The sequence below is a fragment of the Oryza glaberrima genome, chromosome 10 (assembly GCF_000147395.1).
Source record: "Oryza glaberrima chromosome 10, OglaRS2, whole genome shotgun sequence".
Lineage (NCBI taxonomy): Eukaryota > Viridiplantae > Streptophyta > Magnoliopsida > Poales > Poaceae > Oryza > Oryza glaberrima.
Genome location: NC_068335.1, coordinates 14,675,922 through 14,694,470, shown reverse-complemented (window position 1 = coordinate 14,694,470; position 18,549 = coordinate 14,675,922). Strand labels below are relative to the sequence as shown.

The window sequence follows — 18,549 nt, the reverse complement described above, 5'->3', positions numbered from 1 at the left end:
ACATATGATACGCTGCCCTTTTATATATTATAAATTTACACGTATAATTTTATATATACATATACGTGTATAAACTTTATATGTATATATGTACGGACATGTATTTTGTTTGGATCGTACGTACGAAACAGTGATCACACGGGGAGGGAGAATTGTCAATAATTTTTGAGGGAGCATGGGTAATATATATTCACAAGTCCAAAGTGAAAAAGATTAGATAAAAGGTATTCTGAATCAAAATTTGGATAATAAAAAATAGCCATAATATAAACGTACGCAATTCACTCTTAAAAATTCACTGGATTGTTTCTAGCTTTGACTATGTTGGAACTAACCACCACTAAACCGAAACATGTCCAATAATGTTAGTACACTAATCACAACGTGGAACAAGTTTGGATATTAGCTCCTTGATCACACCGGGGCAGCTCCTGGATAAATGCTCAAATCCATCGCTTCCCATGGCGGCGTGAAGGTTGGCCGGCGAGCTGAGGAACACCAAGCACGCCTCCTTGAGGCCTCGGCAATGGTGCTGCTCCGCCAACGCGAGCATGGAGGCGGCGGAGGCGGCGTCGATGTGCCTGCGTAGCTTGTCTTCGCAGAGCAGCTTCAGCCTCTTCAGGTCGTACCTGTCCGCCGCGACGAGCAGGTGCTGAGCCATGGCGGCCTCCTCCGAATCCGATCCTCCTCCTGCCGCTTGTCCGTCGTCCGCTCCGCCGGGCGCCGGCAACGCGTCGGTGTACACGAAGCGGAGCAGAGCGGAGAACACCGGCGCCTCCATGTCGTCCACGCGGATCGCCTCCGAGTCCGACGACAACGCGGCGGCCGCGGCGGTGGCCTCCCTCATGGCGCCGAACAGCTCCGCCCTGAAGACCGGCGACCGCGCCGCGAGGACGTACCGGTGCGCGCGGAACGCCTCGCCGCCGACCTGGAACGTGACGTCAGCGCCGTGCTTGGAGTCCAGAAGGTCGCCGAGGTGCCGGTGCAGGTCGGACGGCGGCACCACCGCCGCGAAGTCCGACGGCGGCCTGTCCTCCGCGCGGAGCTCCGTGGAGACGCCGACGTCGCACCTGATGGTGAACTTGTCGTCCACGATCGAGCCCTCCATCAACTCCCTCTCGGCATACTTGCTAAAACCATACCCGATCCCCTTCCTGCTGAACACGAATGGCTCTGTGGTATGCACAAACGCCGGCGGCGTGGGCTCGCCGTTGAAGAACAAGCTGAACTTGGCAAAAGCCTTGACGGCGACGATGACGTTCTCGTCGATGGTAAGGTAGACGGCCATGTACGCGGAGGCGTCGGCGACGTCGCCGTTGGGGTAGTATCCGATGCGCCATAGATGGCCTCCCACGGTGAAAGGGCGGGAGTCCATGTAGCAGCCATTGGGGAGGCGGTCTTTGGTGTGGGAGTAGCCGTCGATGTGGAGCAGGTGGTGCCCGGTCACCGTGCTCCCGACGATGGCTGACTCCGTGGGCTTCGTCGTGTCTCCGGCCATCGGCGTGGATTCGGAGGTGGGGCGGCGGCGGTGGCGGCGGCAGACGGCGAGAGAAAAGAGAGGAGACGAGGGGTTTATGTAGTTTCGCGAGGGTTTCTATGAGCGGATGACAGGTGGGACCGTCTCTGGAGTGGAGACTGGAGGCGAATCGACTGGACGCCCATTAGGGCACCCGCAATGGTTGTCTATAGGCTCTCTACAAAATATCCATATCAATATATTTTCCTACTTGGAAGAGATTAAATGAAGAGAGAGAGTAAAGCTATCTACTAACCTGGAGATAGTCTATAGAGAAAAACAAGACAATGGATGAGAGAGCTATAGATATCCATGTAGACATACTATTGAGGTGGTTTACTATTAATCTAGTCTATTGCTTAGATGTACATGTTTTATAGAGAGCATCTTACTTTACCATTGCGGGTGCTCTTAGACGTTTCGTATGTTCGGAGGTGGGCTTGGAAATCATCTCTCATGCACATAAAACGGAGCGGTCCATTAGCACGTGATAAATTAAGTATTAGCTATTATTTTAAAAAAAATAGATCAATATAATTTTTTTAACAACTTTTGTATAGAAACTTTTTTATAAAAAAAACACATCGTTTAGCAGTTTAAAAAACGTGCGTGCGGAAAATGAAAGAGGAGTGTTGGGAACTTGCTCTTGCAAACACACCAGTCTACGTCCTGTGCGACGTATCGTCTCCGACGAGGTTCCGTACGGACGCCCGGACCATCGCCTCCACCACCGTGACTCTTTCAGTCCCGCTGCCACCATCCGACCTGGGCAGGCCGCAGGCACCTCGCCGACCTCGTCACTAAGAAGGCGCTAACATCATGCCGAGGAGGCGTTATGGTGTTAAGGGCAAGTTTTATTTAAAGGGTAGTTGTCATATCTAAATTTATCCATGTAAGATAAGAGATGATATACTCCCTCCATACTTATAAAGAAAGTCGTTTATGATAATGTTTAAGTCAAATTTTGGGAATATAAATCATTAATAACTCTCAAGTAGTTGAGTTTGAAAATATAAAAGTATACATATATCACTTTTCAATAAATATTTTTATAGAAAAAAGAAGACAAAGTTGTCTTTTGGAGACCGTGTTGCTGTCCTAAACGACTTCCTTTACGAGTACGGAGGGAGTATACTCCCTCCATCCTATAATATAAGGATTTTGACTTTTTACTTGCACTGTTTCACAATTCGTCTTATTAAAAAAAATTTAGGATTATTATTTATTTTATTTGTGATTTACTTTATTATCCAAAGTATTTTAAGCACAACTTCTCGTTTTTTATATTTGCACAATTTTTTTAATAAGAGTCAAACAGTGCAAACAAAAAGTCAAAATTTCTTATATTATGGGATGGAGGGAGTACACCACATCTACATTAACACTACCTATAGTATACTAACCCAAATAATTTTATTTTATTTGTTTGTCCAATCCCATCTTCCTTTTATCTCCTTTTTCTTGGGTTTGATGCGAAGGTTGCTCCTTACATGAGAGGTGGTTCACCTTCTCTATCCTAACTTATTTCTTCCACCTCATAATTCAATCATATATGACTTTTTTAGAGGCACCACATCAAGCATCATAGTACTTGCCCTAAGGGCGCATAGGTGCATTGCATTATTGCACGCAGGGTTCAAAATTTCGGAATTTTCGATTCTATCGGACCTGATATGATATTATTTCAGCCAAAATTTTAGATATTTTAATATTTTTTGTGAATTTGGTAACTTTTTAAAAAATTTGACCAAATTTTGTTTAAAAAAAAAGCCAAACAATTCCGGAGTAGAATTTCCAAAATTTAAGAAATGGAGAAAACGAAATATTAAACACTGATTACGGGATGGTCGTCGGTGTTTAGGGTGAGTTATATATTTGGCCGGATGATGAAAGACAGCGCTGCCATAGCGGTCACCACTGTCGACTGACATTTTGAAAGCCCTTTGGCACGATATTATCTCGCCCAAATTTTTAATTTTTTTCTAAATTTTTGTGAATTTGGTTGGGATGTATTCAAATTCAGTCAAAACTTCAAAATGCTAAGTACCGCACGCCCGATGCGCTGAAAAATCGGTCGCCGCGCGTGCCGTGCGATCGAGCCGCGCGGATCGAACGGCTATCCATCGGGCTATGACGTAGCCGTTGGATATTATCCAACGCAAATTCTCCTCTCTTATTTCTTCAAAAGATTTTTTTCTCGTAAACTATTTATCTAATCTATGATCTGATTACACCACTAAATTTGTTACAATTAAAACTTTACAACAAGACCACACATGATTATATTTTGAAAAAAAATATTTTAGCATTTTTATTCATATTTTTTTAGAATGCTGCATATGGTTCTTTTGATGTTTCAACTAGTAATTTTACGATGTTTCCTACCTATCTACCGATCTCTATTGATCTATCTATCTATCTATCTGTCCTTGAACTCCTTCCCAAATATTTGTCCTAAGGTACAAGATTGGCAGATTGTCCCAAGGAAGGATTTGCACTTGGACTGTTTGCCCCCTCTGCAAGGCAGATTGGCAGGCCTACCTAACTTGTTGCATTTGATCCTTCCATTTTTAATTGTTATATCATGTTCCCTTGTAACCATCTAGTTACGCCTCAGTATTCGTGCACTCTGTGCAAGTATCGACGGTCGCATTCAAACTTAAAATCTAAGAAACATCTTGGATAAAACTTGATTTACGCATGGTTTGAAAAACCTGACGCCTGGGTCGGTGCCTTGTGAAAGAAAATGAGTTTTAAAAACAAAACTCGCGACACAAGGCCATTCCTGGGCGGGATGCTTGTGCGGTCGCTTTAAGGACCGATTCCTTTGGAATTACATCCGAACATATAACAAGTGCGACCAAATGGGTGGAATGGGACACCCCTGGCTGAGTAACTAGCTAGGTGTTGATGCGAAAAAAAACACACTAGCCTGGAAGATCTGCTTAACTCCAGTGCAGGTCCTAAATCTTACTTTCGGGTTCAAAGGCGTGCCAGTTGATTTGATCCTGCAATCAACAAGAAGGAAAAATAAAAAAAAACCGATAGCCGATCGGCTAAGAGCCGATGACATATCGTTAATCATTAACCCGATGTTATTGACATTAGATCGGCAATGAAGATTATAGTAACATAAAGTTAAAACGATATATAATCTTCTTCTCGAAATATATTTAAACCAAGTGATTGGAATAAATCGAATAGTAAGTCGAGACAGTATAAATCACTTACGTTTAAAAGTACTTTAAGACGAAGATTATATAGACACTCATAGCATAGCCGATCAAATAGATCTAACATGTATCGGCTAATACTCCGATACCACCCTATATCAAGATATTAAAACAAACAAAATATATTAAACAGTAAGCCTAATATACTTTAATGCTATAAGATCTTAATATAAAGGGTAGGTTTAGCATATCAAGTGAACATGTAAAGATTAAAGGTAGCTAAATCAGGTAATATCGGCTGAAACCCCGATACTATCTCTATGATGATCATAAGACGAACTAGACATTATGGTTATAAATATTACTTAATATATCGAACTCAACCGATGTAGTATTAAGCATAAGAATAAACACAAGATCTAAACAAGTTGATGAACACCTCTATGAGATGGTACCGATATCGCAGTCTCGTTGGAAGTGGTTCGCACCGTTTTTTCTACGACACGCTCCTGTCAGATGCCGTTGTACGGCGGTGCCGGATTGGGGTGTGACACATATTTTGGAAACCCTGTATTAAGGGAATTCGTTTCATTTTTTGTTCCACAAAAAATGTTTCACCTAGTGTACTCACAATGTTTCACTATGTATAGATCTAATGTTGTAGTGAACTGAAACATTCTTTCGCTATTTACTGAAACATTGTTTTTAATATAAGGTGAAACAATGCCCGATTTAAACGATTGAAACATTTTCGATCTACTTAGCAAAACAATTCCAATATACTTTGTGGAACATCGTGTAACATTTAAAAATAATTCAATAATAAGCTAAAAAAAATTTCGTCGGAATATATCCATGTGTGGTCTTGTTTTAAAGATTTATTGCAACGAATTTAATGGTGTAATCGGATCATGATTTGAATAAATAATTTAAGAAAAAAATTAGTTTAATAAAATTGCTCAGCAGTTAACCCACCGTACAACAAAATCAATCAGTTTCTTTCAAGTAAACAAGCTCATAGCCATTGCGTACAAGGATAGAGCAGCATGCACACCGGAGGTCGTCATGGACTCCAACCACCGGCGCCGGAGTTCAGAGCCAGGGCCGGTGCAACCAGCTGGCCTCGCGCGTCCTCCTCGTCCGATCTCACGAGAAGAGACCGCGCGATGAACGAGGCGACCCTGGATTCGGGCTTCGCTATGAAGGGGCTGTGAGACGCAAAGCAAGCGAGATCAGTTCCAAATGAGAAAGAGGAGACGAAGAAATCGAGTCGGAGAAGCGTGGGTCGGGACGGACAGGGCAGGACGAGGCGAAGCTGACAAATCAACACGTGAATTCTGATCCGATATGGACACGCAAGGACTAACGAAAATCTACTAGAAAAACATCTTAAATTTTTATAATAGTATATATAGAGAGATAGCCACAATAAGAGGAAAGGAAGGAGATTAGATTAGATTAGCGACGAATTCGTCAAACCCATCATCTCCTTCGCGCCGTCGTCGACCACCATCACCATGCCGACACCCGAGCCCTCGACCTCCGCCTCCGCCATCGTCTCCGGCACGGTGACAGGGCACCACGTGCTCACCATCGACGGCTACTCCCGCACCAAGGCGAAGCTCCCCACCGGCCGGTTCACCGCGTCTCGCCCTTTCACGGTGGGAGGACACTCCTGGAGCATCCACTACTACCCCAGCGGCGATCGCTCCGACACCGCCGGCTTCATATCCGTCTTCCTCGAGCTCAACCCCGCCGCCGACGCCGGCGGCGGCGGCTCCGAGCCCGTCGACGCGCGTGTCACGTTCAGCTTGCTGGATCAGGCCGGGAGGTCCGTGCCGTCCCACACCATGGCCACGGATCTGCACGACTTCGCCGCCACCGGCTTCGGCTTCGGTCGATTCATCGAGAGGTCGTACCTGGAGCAGTCGGAGCATCTCAAGAACGATCGGTTCGCCATCCGGTGTGACGTCGTCGTCTTCTCCGACGAGCTCCGTGCGGAGGCCCGCACCGCTGACGCCGCAGCTCTTTCCGTCGCGGTGCCGCCGTCCGACCTGAGCCAGCATCTCGGCGGCCTCCTCGCGGCCAAGGAACTAGGCGCCGACGTCACGTTCCTGGTCGCCGGCGAGACGTTCACGGCGCACAGGTGCGTTCTCGCGGCCCGGTCGCCGGTGTTCAGGGCAGAGCTCTTCGGCCCGATGAAAGAGAGCGCCGCCACGGCGGTCATCACCGTCGACGACATCGAGCCAGACGTGTTCAGGAACCTGCTCACCTTCATGTACACCGACACGTTGCCAGAGACAAATCCACAAGAGCTGGAGGAAGAAGAAGACGACGACGACGACGACTACGAGGACGATCAAGCTCAAGCTGCTGCAATGGTCGAGCATCTGCTCATCGCGGCGGACAGGTACAACCTGGAGAGGCTGAAGCTGATCTGCGAGGATAGGCTGTGCAAGCACATCGACGGCGAGTCCGTGGCGACGATCTTGGCCTTGGCTGAGCAGCACAGCTGCGATGGGTTGAAGGAGGCGTGCTTCCAGTTCCTCAGCTCGCGATCGGCTCTGAATTCTCTGGTGGCCACCGATGGCATGGAGCATCTAGCTAGATGGTGCCCCTCTGTTCTCAACCAGCTCATGTCCAAGGTTGCTGCTCTTGTTCCTGTTGATTTCGTCGTCAGGGAAACAAGATAAGTTAATTAGCATGGGGTATCAGTGGCATTGTAATATGACATGTTGTCATGTTATGGTCTGGAAGAAAATCTGGAGGTTTCTGCAAATACTAGTATAGTCTTACCCTGAAATTAGACTCAATGATCTGTTTTATTTCGATCTTGTCATTGCATTCTTTTGGGATATTACTGTTAACGTCAAGGAAAACTACTACTGTAAGAATTATTAACAATTGCTTGTCCGCGTTAGGCACCCGTTTGCCACTTTGTTCTCAACTATTCCGATTCCAGCAAACACTGTTGACTTTTTCTTTATTTTTTGTGTTTCTTCTTTCTCCATTGTTGTACTGTATCTCTACTGAGCGTACATCTGGTAAACTGTGTTTTGGGGAGAGTGATTTCATCCCTCGAGGCGATATCCTCTCGTTTCGTTCATGACACCTAAATAGCCTGGTAAACTGTGTTTTGGGGAGAGTGATTTCATCCCTCGAGGCAATATCCTCTCGTTTCGTGCATGACACGTAAATAGTCAGTAAAAAATTTATTTTTTTTTGCAAACATAGATTAAAATAAAAGGAAAAAAAGTACGAATTACACCCCCGAACTATCGCGGTCGTCTAAATTACCCCCCTTAACCACAAAACCGGATATTTTTCACCCCCAACTATGCAAACCGGACGAATTACCCCCCTCGACCCAATCCACAGTGGTTTTGGTCTACGTGGCGTACACGTGGCAGTTCAGTCAGCGTTTTTTTAATTAAAAATTGTGGGACCTGCATGTCATACACTTCTTACCCTCTCTCTCTACTCTCTCTCTCTTCTCTCTCACGCAGCGCGCACGGCGAGAGCGCGGGGACGGGCGGTTGGCGACAGCGGCTCGCGGCGGCGGCGGCGCGGAGATGAGGCTAGCGCGGCGGCGGGCGGGCAGGTCGAGGAGTACCACCACGCCGAGCAGGTCGACGAGCCCCACCACGCCGAGCAGGAGGACCACCACCACGCCGCGCAGGACGACATGGGCAGCAACGGCGAGGAGCTCCAGGGCGAGCGTGGCGGCGCGCTCTTCCTCCCGCCCTTGGGCCCGGTCAGCGTGGGCGGTCCGTGAGGTGAGGCGAGCGCGGCGGCGTGGACGGCGCGGACGTCGGCGCGGAGGCGGAGGCGGCGGAGGAGCGTGGCGGCGGAACTCCGCCGCCACGCTCCACCGCTGCCTCTGCTCCTCCGCTGCCTCCGCTCCTCCGCCGCCACGCTCCTCCGCTGCCTCCGCCGCCTCCGGCTCCGCGCCGACGTCCGCGCCGGCCGCACCACCGCGCTTGCCTCACCTCGCCGACCGCCCACGCCGACCGGGCCCAAGTGCGGGAGGAAGAGCGCGCCGCCGCCGCGCTTGCCCTAGAGCTCCTCGCCATCACGGCTCATATTGTCCTGCTCAGCGTGGTGGGGCTCGTCAACCTGCTCGGCTACCGCCGGGCTTGCCTCACCTCTGCGCTGCCACCGCCGCGAGCCGCTATCGCCGACTGCCCGTCCCCGCGCTCTCGCCGTGCGCGTTGCGCGAGAGAGAAGAGAGAGAGTAAGAAGTGTATGACATGCGGGTCCCACAATTTTTTAATTAAAAAAACGCTGAATGGACTGTCACGTGTACGCCACGTAGACCGAAACCACCGTGGATTGGGTCGAGGGGGGTAATTCGTCTGGTTTGCATAGTTGGGGGTGAAGAATGTCAGGTTTCGTGGTTCAGGGGGTAATTCAGACAATCGCGATAGTTCGGGGGTGTAATTCGTATTTTTTCCAATATAAAATGTATCACTCTATATGCAAGTTTAAATTCAACTTCTACAAGTTATAACGAAAATAACAAATATAGTTGCGAATGTACAATAACTATTTTCAGTTTAATTTGTTCTTTTTATTGCAACATGTAGAAGTTGTAGCGCCCGTTCCGTCGTGGCACCTAGCGGGAAAACTATCTCTTAAAAATCCTAATTGTGAAATCCGTTTCTTTGCTTGTTGTCTAGTGTCCGTGCCATCTCAGATCTCAAATCCTCGATCTATCGTCGAGTTCAATCCCGAATCCAAATCCTTCCCAAATCAAATCCCTCCGCAAAAGTCTAATTCGCCTCCCTAGGGTTCGATGGGCCGAATCCCTCTCGGCCCATCTCCCCCTCCCCCCCGGCTCTCTCTCTCTCTCTCTCCCTCTCCCCCCGCTCTGCCCGAACGCTGCACGCGCGTGCGCGCGAGCCGCGCCAAGCCGAGCCCTCTCTCTCCGCATCCCGCTGTCGTTCCCGCCGACGCCGCCAAATCGTCGCCGCGCGCCGTTGCTTCCCGCGCGCGCGTGCCGTGGTGGCCGACCGGCCAGTCGCCGCCGCCATCAGCCTCTGCCGCGCCTGCCCGCGCCTGCCGCCCGTGTCGCCGCTCCGCTCCAAGCCGCCTCCGCCGTCATCGCCGTCGTCATCGATTCGGCCCCGCCACTCCCCGCGCATGCCTCCAAGGGACGGAGGTAGAGCCCTCCGCCCCCTCTGCCGCGTCGCTTTCTCTCTCTCCTCCTTTTCTCGAAGTGGCAAGGAGGCAAGCCCCCTTTCTTCTCTCCTTTTTCTCTTTTTCTTCCTCCGCCGGCGTCATTCCCCTCCTCCCTGTCGCCGATTTGGCCGCTAGCCGGAGCGCCAGCTCACTGGCTTGACCGTCCAATGTCGGTTCCCCTCTCCCAAACCGACATTGTCGCCCATATAAACCCAAGTTTCCCCCCCCCCTCCTTTCCTCTCCCATTCGCCCTCGCCCCACCGCGCCATTGCCGTCCCTTTGCCACTCTCTCGCCGACCGCCGCCGTCGCGTGTGCCGGAGGAGCCGGTGCGCGCTAGGACGCGGAAGGGGACTCCGGGCGCTCGCCTTCTTCCTCTACCCCGGCCCGAGGCCGGAGAGATCGCTCCCGTGCCGTCGGCCCATCGTCACTGCGCCCTTCCTCGTCGCGGTAGTGTCGCCCTCCGTTCTCCCTCCTCGTTCCATCTCCCCCCCTTAGCTTTCGGTAGTAGCATGCGTAGCCTCCCCGTAGCTAGCCGGCGCTGCCCCGACTGCTGCCGTCGCTCGCCGTGTGCTCGCCGCCGTCGCCGCCCGAGCTCGGAAGCGCCTCTCGTCGCCGGCCTCCCTCGATGCGATTCCTCTTAATCCGACGCTAGCAACGGATCCCCGTAGCCGCGTAGATGCTCTCACCGCCGGGAATCGGCCCCTCGTGACCTCGTCGCCGTTTCCCCCTTCCCTCGCCGCCGGTTGCCGCCGCCGCAATCCGCCGCCGTCGAGCATCCCCCGGCGAATCCGACCCGTTGGCTCGTCTCCCCTCGTCCTGTGCAACATCCCGGTGTGCTCGCCTTCGCCTGTATCGCCGTGGTTCGCTCTGCCGATCGCCACCGCCGTCCGCCGTCCGTTCCAGCCGCCATCGTCGTCTACCTCCCGCCGGCCCGCGTGGTTGCCACGTAGGCGCCACGTCGGCGCCACCTCGGCAGCAACCAGGCCGACCGACTCGGCCAGCCGCTCCCTCCGTTTCCCTCCCCGTGCGCGCGGTCCACCGCGAGCCGTGAGGCTGCGCGTGGGCCCGCCGCACCGCGTCCTCCGCGAACCGCGCGCATGCGCCGCGCCTCCCTCCGCAAACCCTAACTCGCCCCGCGTGCACCTCGCTCACGGTGAGCCGAGTCGCTGACAAGCGGGTCCTACCCGGGACCACGCGGGATAGACCCGGCCCACCGGCTCTCTCTCTCCGCGCCCGCCCGCGCGCGCGCCTTGGGCCGCCCTCTTGGGCCGGCCGGCCCATTAAACTCGGCCGAGCCGCCCCTTTCTCTCGGGCCGCGCCCTAGCCGCCCAAGGGAAGTCTAATTTCCCTCCCTCCTTCTTTTCTTTTCTTTTCTTTTTCAAAAAGGATTTAAATAAATCCTTTTCCTTTAGACCAAAAATCCAATAATCTTAGAAATTCAATATCTTCCCAACCGTAAGTCCGTTTGACTCCGTTCAACTTCCAAAATTCCTCAAATCTCGAGATCTATCCAATGGCACGCTTAGAGGTCAATAATAGGGCTTTATTTTCGCCGTTTGTTGAGTTGTCCCGTTTCGCGTGTAGTTTCGGAGCCCGAAGACCCGCAGTGCGAGGATTTCGAGGATCAAGCTCAAGATCTCAAGCAAGGTAAGTCACCTTTGATCATCTTGCACCTATAATTTAAATCTAAGTACTTCTTTTCCGCAAATTTTGCATGAATAGGATTTACACAAGTAATTCGGCCGCGGCTCGCGAGATAGCCTACCGGACCCCCCCCAACCCTAGTTGCTGCAATTACCCTCCTTGATTTATTGAACACTTAAACCTCCTTTGTCGACTGTTGTGCTTCGATGCATGGGCCTTCGGGCACGGGCATCAGAACACCTCCCCTCAAATTTAAAACATCCAACGATGGGTAAAACTTGGGATTTACAAAAGACTTGTAAAACCCGACACCTGGGTCGGTGCTTGCGAATTAAAATGAATTTCCAAAATCGCGGACCGGGAGACATACTGGGAGTACGGTTTTCCGTTCTTGCACTTAAGGACCGTTTCCTTGGAATTTCATCCGAACATAAGGCAAGTGCGACCACATGGGTGGAATGGGACACCCCTGGCTGAGTAATTAGCTAATCGGGGGAACCATGATGCCAAGAGACATGTGGATTCAACGGGGTGGTGCCGGGGAGAACCCCCGGGTTTCCTGGCACAGTATGGTCTGGGACCTAACCTGATGTCGGTCTGGGACCCCTCTCGTAGGCATATAGTAAACCTGTGTCGGCTTTCGAAATGCCTTGTCGTGAAAGCCCCAAGTCACCAGACGTGTCTGATCCACACGGGCTAGGTGACCAAGGCTAGTAACGTCGTGTGGGTAAAGTGTACCACCTCTGCAGAGGTTATTAAACTGTTCGAACAGCCGTGCCCACGGTCATGGGCGGATGTAAGGTGATTCCTTAGCGTAGTTTTGTTTGACTACTGCTTTATGAAATTGCTGTTGTGGAATTGGATCGATGTTGGGAAAATCTGCAGCTGATGGAGTCAGCTAGGCCCGGGTGTCCGTTTGAAAGCTGTTGGCCGGGTGCCAACCTTGCATCAATTTAAATACTATACATTGCACATACTCCGACCGGACGAGACGCACTGTCTCATCCGTGTCGTTTGAGAAGCACTCACTTAGTCGTTTCAGAAATAAGTTCAAATAAAATCAATTGCAAAAACAACAGCATTTCCTTGAAGCCTGCATTAAACAATTATTTCCCATGGCTTGCTGAGTACCCCCGTACTCACCCTCTATATAAATAATCCCCCCCCAGTTGCTGAAGAAGATGAAGCGGATCCCGCCGATGAGGAGTTCTTCCAGGAGCAAGCCGGCTACGACGAGTTTTAGGGTTTCGGCCTAGTTCCCAAGTCGCGCCTGTGATGTGTGGTCCAAGTCTTGGCTTCTGCTTCCCTTTTGTAATGCAGTTGTGAGCTCGGGATCTGTCCGCAGCCCAACATGACTGTACTCCTACTCTATAATAAAGAGACCTCTGTTGCTGTGATATTCTGTCTTCCTGTGATACCAGCACTGTTTCCTGGGACTGGTATCGATTAACAGGTTAATTTGGAGCGTCACGGGCTAGTTCCTCTCGGGACTAATTCGGGGCGTGACAGAAGTTGAATTTGATCTTGTATGTTGTCAATTTTTTCAAGTTTTTTAATAACTATTTAGATGACATGCAAACAATAAGGGATGTCCCCTCGAGGAATGAAAATTCTTATCTGCAATTGTAATTTTGTACTATACCTGTACTTATGAATTGTGCACGTGCACTTGTGAATCAATCCAGCAAATTGTGTGCTTGCCTCGTATTGCTATTCGCTGCATCCATTACCTGTCATTGAGATTTAACCGCAAACTCAATGAAACCCTTTGTTGAGTCCGGTGGTGCTCACACCATAAATTACGGTTTCAACAATAAACCTCTGAACTGTACCGTTCATGTTGAGTAAGCCAAAGGGAATTACCGGTTTACAAAGTGGTGTATACTGTGTATAGAGGCAATGGATGTAGTCATTGCGGCAATGATGTAGCTCCTTGTTTATCTGCACCTTATACTGTTGTTTGGTTTAATTTATCAAGAAGTCTTCTTCCATGAGATTTGCTTCGGTCCAACAAAAAATATCTCGTGGTACCGGTACATCGCGGTACCAAATCGTTTGTGATCGTTGGATTTAGCAAATGCCCATCCTGCCAGCTAGATCCAACGATCGAAAAAGATTTGGTACGATTTGTGATCGTTGGATTTAGCAATGCCCATCCTGTCAGCTAGATCCAACGATTGGAAACGATTTGGTACCATAATGTATTGGTATCTCAAGATATTTTTTGCTGGACCAGAGGTAATCTTGTTCTTCCATAGTTTAGTTAACTCTTTCGAAATGGATAGTTCAGTGCTCTCTGTTACTCTTTGGCGACGTACTGAGAATTATTCCCCTAAACTCTGCCTTTCTATAACAAAATGCTTGAGTAAAAAATACAAAATAAAATGACCAAGTAGCAATATAAGCTAGTTGCTGAGAGCCCTCTATTTTGCTGGTTTTAAGACCCTGGGATTTAGCAAAGCTAGTGTTTTTTTCTTCTAAAGATAAAGATTAAGTTTTTTACGCAAAACGAGATGGTATTAACGTACGATTGATTCAATTTTAATTATTACAAACTTGAAAATTAGATTAATATGATATTTTAAAGCAACTTTCATATAAAAAGTTTTCGCACGAAACACACAATTTAGCAGTTTAAAAAGCGTGTCACAGAAATCTTAACCTTTATCTAACTTTTGGAGAAAAGTAGTGACTTTTATTGATTGTTACTCTCGAATGACCTGGATATATCTTATAGATAAATTAGTTGGCAATAAATTTGAATCAAATTAGCATTCAGGCACCAGGGGGAAAAAAAAGAAAGAAGAAACAACAAGTATGTTCCAGAGTGTAACAACATTTAGGAGAAGAAGCACATTTGGCTGAAATTGTTTTAAATTAAGCATGAATTTGTCCTCCTGAACAACCTTACATGCTACCGAAACACTTTCAAGCTTTAAGGCGCAAGTTTTCATTTGGCTCCAGATAGAAGTTGAGAGCCCCTGACAATGAGCTCCTTGACAAGAGACGGGCAGCTCTTGATCAGATGCTCGAACCCGTCGCTCGCCATCACCGCGACCATCGTCGCCGTCGAGTCGATGAACCGGAGGCACGCCTCCTTGAGGCCACGGCAATGGTGCTGCTCCGCCAGCGCCATGAGCGTCGCCGCCGAGCCCAGCTCGACGCGCCCGCACAGCTTCTCCTCGCACAGCCGCATCAGCCTCTGCATCCCGTACCTGTCCGCCGCCACGAGCAGATGCTGCGCCATCACCACCTGCTGCTTCGTCTCCGTCTCCGGCAGCTAGTCGGTGTAGACGAAGGCCAGGAGGGCCCTGAACACGTCGGCCTCCATGTCGTCCACCTCCACCACGGCGTTGCTGCCGCCGCTCACGCTCTCCTTCATCGCGCCGAAGAGCTCCGCCCTGAACACCGGCGACCACGCCGCGAGCACGGACCGGTGCGCGGGCTCCTCCTCGCCGGCGACGTGGAACGTGACATCGGCGCCTTCCATGGACTCGAGGAGGCCGCCGAGGTGCCGGCGCAGCTCCGGCGGCGGCACCTCCACCGCCACCACCGGTGCCGTCCGGTCCTCGACGCGGAGCGCCCCGACGACGGCGACGTCGCACCGGATCGTGAAGCTGTCGTCCCTGACGTACCCCAGCTTCTCCAGGACCTCCGCGCCGATGAACTCGTGGTAGCCGAATCCGGTCTCGCTGACGGTGAAGCCGTGCATCCCCGCGTCAAGTTTGCAGGACATCACCGGCTTCCCCAACCGGTCGAGCAAGCCGAACGTGGCCCGCGCCCTCACCGGCTGCTTGCCGCCGGCGACGACGAGCTTCAGGTACACCGCGACGAAGCCGGGAGGAGAGGCGCGGCTGCCATTGGGATAGAAGAGAAGGCACCACAGGTGATCGCCGACCTTGAACGTGCGTGACTTGATGAACTTGCCGGCGGGGAGCTTCTCCTTGATGTAGGAGTAGCCCTCGATCTTGAGGATGTGGTGCCCCTTCACCGTCCCGCCGACGATCGCCGACGACGACGAGTAGGGCGGTGGACGGGCGCCGCCGCCGTCGTCTGATCCGCCGGTGGCCATATGGACGACAGAAGCAGTGGCGCAGGGCGACGACGAGATCGGCGACGGCGAGGGAGATCGATCAGCACCGGATTCGGATGCCCGAGAGATTTTGTCGTGATAGGTTCGATTTATAATTAGTTAGTTAATCGTGTCTTTGCGCGTCTTGGATTACTTGTAATCGCACATCTTTTGTATGTCCTGATCCGTGTGACTTCGTGAGGGCGTCGGCCGTGAACTCGACGGTCATTTTTTTTTGTTCAGACGCCGCCGGCGTCTCTGCTGTGGCGACCGGAGAAATCGGGCAAATCTCCGGCGATCGACGGCCATCATCGCGTGCCGAGCTGGGCTTTTCAGGCAGAGGCGTAGCTGCTTAGAGCAAGTATAATAGTAGGTTATAAGCTGACTAAATGCTGAGGTGGAGGAGAGAAGAGAGGAGAAGCGGGCTGCAAATTTACAGCTGGATTGGACAAAAGAACCAAGAAACTATGTGAGAGAGATAAGTGGGTCATATGTTAATTATAAAGAGCTAACTATTATATAGGTAGGCTGAGAGAAGGTTATAAAGATATAAAGACTCTTATAGTCAACAGGTCGGCTGTATGGCTGTATTATTAACCTTGCTCTTATCAGCTCCGCCGTGGCGTGACATGATTACAACTCTGAAAAACTAAACGTATCCGCTTATTAGAGCAGGTACAATAGCAGGCTATAAGCCGGCTATAACCATATATCGAAAAGAAAAGAGAAGAGAGAGAAGAAAGCGGGCTACAGATTTGTAGTCGGCTGCAACACGGATTCTAAGATGTTATGTGTGTATGAGAGGTGGGACCGGGTATTAATGATGTAATATATTTTTATAGTTAACTATTGTACGAATAGGCTATTAGATTGGCTATAAATGTTTTATAGCCAATAGTTGGCTATACTATTTAGCTTGCTCTTATTGATTACAACTAATGATTATTAAATTGGATCTCTAGTCCGGCGTTGAATCCGTTGATCTTTCGCTGTTCGACTTCGATCTCTCGTCGCCGCCGTCGCGTACGTACGTGTGCGCGCTAGCCACCACAACGTACGCACCATGCCGTCGTCCGCGGCCACCGGCGGATCAGAATTAGTCTGGCCGCCGCCGCCATACTCGTCCGCGTCGGCGATCGTCGGCGGCACGGTGACGGGGCACCACATCCTCCAGATCGACGGCTACTCCTACACAAAGGAGAAGCTCCCCCACGGCAAGCTCAAGTATTCCCGCATGTTCAATGTCGGCGACCACCAATGGCACCTCAGGTACTACCCCAATGGCCAGGGCTCTGCCAACGCCGATTACATCTCCGTCTACTTGGGCCTCGATGCGGCCGCCGCCGGGCACGCGAAGGAGCAGCCGATGAAGGCGCGAGCCACGTTCAGCTTGCTCGACCGGGCGGGGAAGCCGGTGCCGTCCTACACGCTTGACGCGGGGATGCACGACTTCGCCGTGGGTGGATCCGGATTCGGCTACCATCAGTCAGGGCCGGCCCTGGCCCTATGCAGCAGCAGAGGCAACCGCCGGGGGCCCATGATGGTGGGGGGCTTATGATAGTGGGGGGCCCAACACCTAATACTAGTAGTCTAGTACCTATCTATTGCCTATCTGGAAGCAGAAACGCCGAAACGAGAGGAGTTGGAGCGTCGTCGCCTCGTCGCCCGATCTGAGACACTATTGACTTAATACCGTTATTGCATCAAGAAATACACGAAGAAGTATCTTTTCATGAGAAGCAATGGATATGATGGGGTTCTTTTCTTCATTAAGGTGATGATTGGTTCCAAGGTATAAATATATTGTTGTTTTGGTTGACTTTATTTCTCGATAAATACCAGACATGTTAAATTTAATATATGGAAGTATTTGTTTTCGTTTTGCAAATAAAATTAGCGTGTGTATATATATATATATATATATATATATATATATATATATATATATATATATATCATAAAATTTTATATATAGCTTATAGGGCCTATCGCGATGAGTTCGTTTAGGGCCCTCAAAATCATAGGAAGCCCTAGGCATCAGTTCATCAAGAGGGAGCTCCTCGAGAAGTCCGGGCATGTCAGGGACGACGGCTTCGCGATCCGGTGCGACGTCACCGTCGTCGTGGAGCTCCGCACGGAGGACCGGACGCCGCCGTTGGTCGAGGTGCCGCCGCCCGACCTGCACCGGCACCTCGGCGGCCTCCTCGAGTCCGGGGACGGCGCCGACGTCACGTTCCACGTCGCCGGCGAGGAGGTGCCCGCGCACCGGTATATTCTTGCGGCGCGGTCGCCGGTGTTCAAGGCGGAGCTCTTCGGCCAGATGAAGGAGAGCAGCAGCAGCAACACCATCGTGAAGGTTGACGACATGGAGGCGGAGGTGTTCAGGGCCCTCCTCGTCTTCATCTACACCGACGCGCTGCCGGAGACGAAGACGAAGGCGAATCAAGAGGACGAGCTGGTGATCGCGCAGCACCTGCTCGTCGCGGCGGACAGGTACGGCATGGAGAGGCTCAAGCTGCTCTGCGAGGAGAAGGTGGTCGAGTACATCGACCGGGGCTCGGTGGCGACGCTCATGGCGTTGGCCGAGCAGCACCATTGCCATGGGCTCAAGGAGGCGTGCTTCCGGTTCCTTGAGTCGAAGGAGACGCTGAACGCGGTGATGGCGACCGACGGCTTCCTGCATCTGATGCAGAGCTGCCCTTCTCTTGTCAAGGACCTGGTTTTCAGGGTTGCTGACCGTCATTTTCACTAGCATATGCATGCAGGGTTGAAAATTTCGGACCCCTCCCATACCATATTATTTCGGTCAAAAATTTTCAGTTCTTTTATATTTTTTCATAAATTTTGGTAATATTTATTCAAATTTATCTAAATTTTGTTCAAAATTTCTAAAATTTCGATATATCGGTGACCTTCGATCAAATCGGCTAAACCGAAAAAGTAAACCATGCATGCATGTGAG

General features: G+C 50.5%; 3 protein-coding genes and 1 pseudogene across 3 annotated transcripts; 2 read left to right on the top strand and 2 right to left on the bottom strand.

Moving 5' to 3' along the window:
* Positions 1-373: 373 nt before the first annotated feature.
* LOC127786026 (BTB/POZ and MATH domain-containing protein 3-like) lies at positions 374-1,509 on the bottom strand. The gene has a single exon (XM_052313352.1). It carries the CDS (start codon positions 1,496-1,498, stop codon positions 374-376), a length of 1,125 nt encoding a protein of 374 aa, XP_052169312.1. The 5' UTR covers positions 1,499-1,509.
* Positions 1,510-6,147: 4,638 nt separating this feature from the next.
* Positions 6,148-7,450, top strand: LOC127786024 (BTB/POZ and MATH domain-containing protein 2-like). Its single transcript, XM_052313350.1, has one exon. The coding sequence runs from the start codon at positions 6,207-6,209 to the stop codon at positions 7,380-7,382; it is 1,176 nt and encodes a 391-aa protein (XP_052169310.1). The 5' UTR covers positions 6,148-6,206; the 3' UTR covers positions 7,383-7,450.
* A 7,015-nt stretch (positions 7,451-14,465) lies between these two features.
* LOC127786027 (BTB/POZ and MATH domain-containing protein 2-like) lies at positions 14,466-15,587 on the bottom strand (annotated as a pseudogene).
* Positions 15,588-16,650: 1,063 nt separating this feature from the next.
* On the top strand, positions 16,651-18,339 carry LOC127785866 (BTB/POZ and MATH domain-containing protein 2-like). Its single transcript, XM_052313228.1, has 2 exons — positions 16,651-17,072; positions 17,622-18,339. The coding sequence occupies exons 1-2, from the start codon at positions 16,651-16,653 to the stop codon at positions 18,337-18,339; spliced, it is 1,140 nt and encodes a 379-aa protein (XP_052169188.1).
* The last annotated feature ends 210 nt before the right edge of the window (positions 18,340-18,549 follow it).

What these genes read in the sequence shown, in the direction of transcription:
- LOC127786024 (XM_052313350.1), top strand. Translation starts at nt 6,207, where the DNA reads ATGCCGACACCCGAGCCCTCGACCTCCGCCTCCGCCATCGTCTCCGGC.
- LOC127785866 (XM_052313228.1), top strand. Translation starts at nt 16,651, where the DNA reads ATGCCGTCGTCCGCGGCCACCGGCGGATCAGAATTAGTCTGGCCGCCG. An exon ending in TCCGGATTCGGCTACCATCA is followed by an intron (nt 17,073 to 17,621) that starts GTCAGGGCCGGC and finishes AGGAAGCCCTAG; the next exon opens with GCATCAGTTCATCAAGAGGG.
- LOC127786026 (XM_052313352.1), bottom strand. Translation starts at nt 1,498, where the DNA reads ATGGCCGGAGACACGACGAAGCCCACGGAGTCAGCCATCGTCGGGAGC.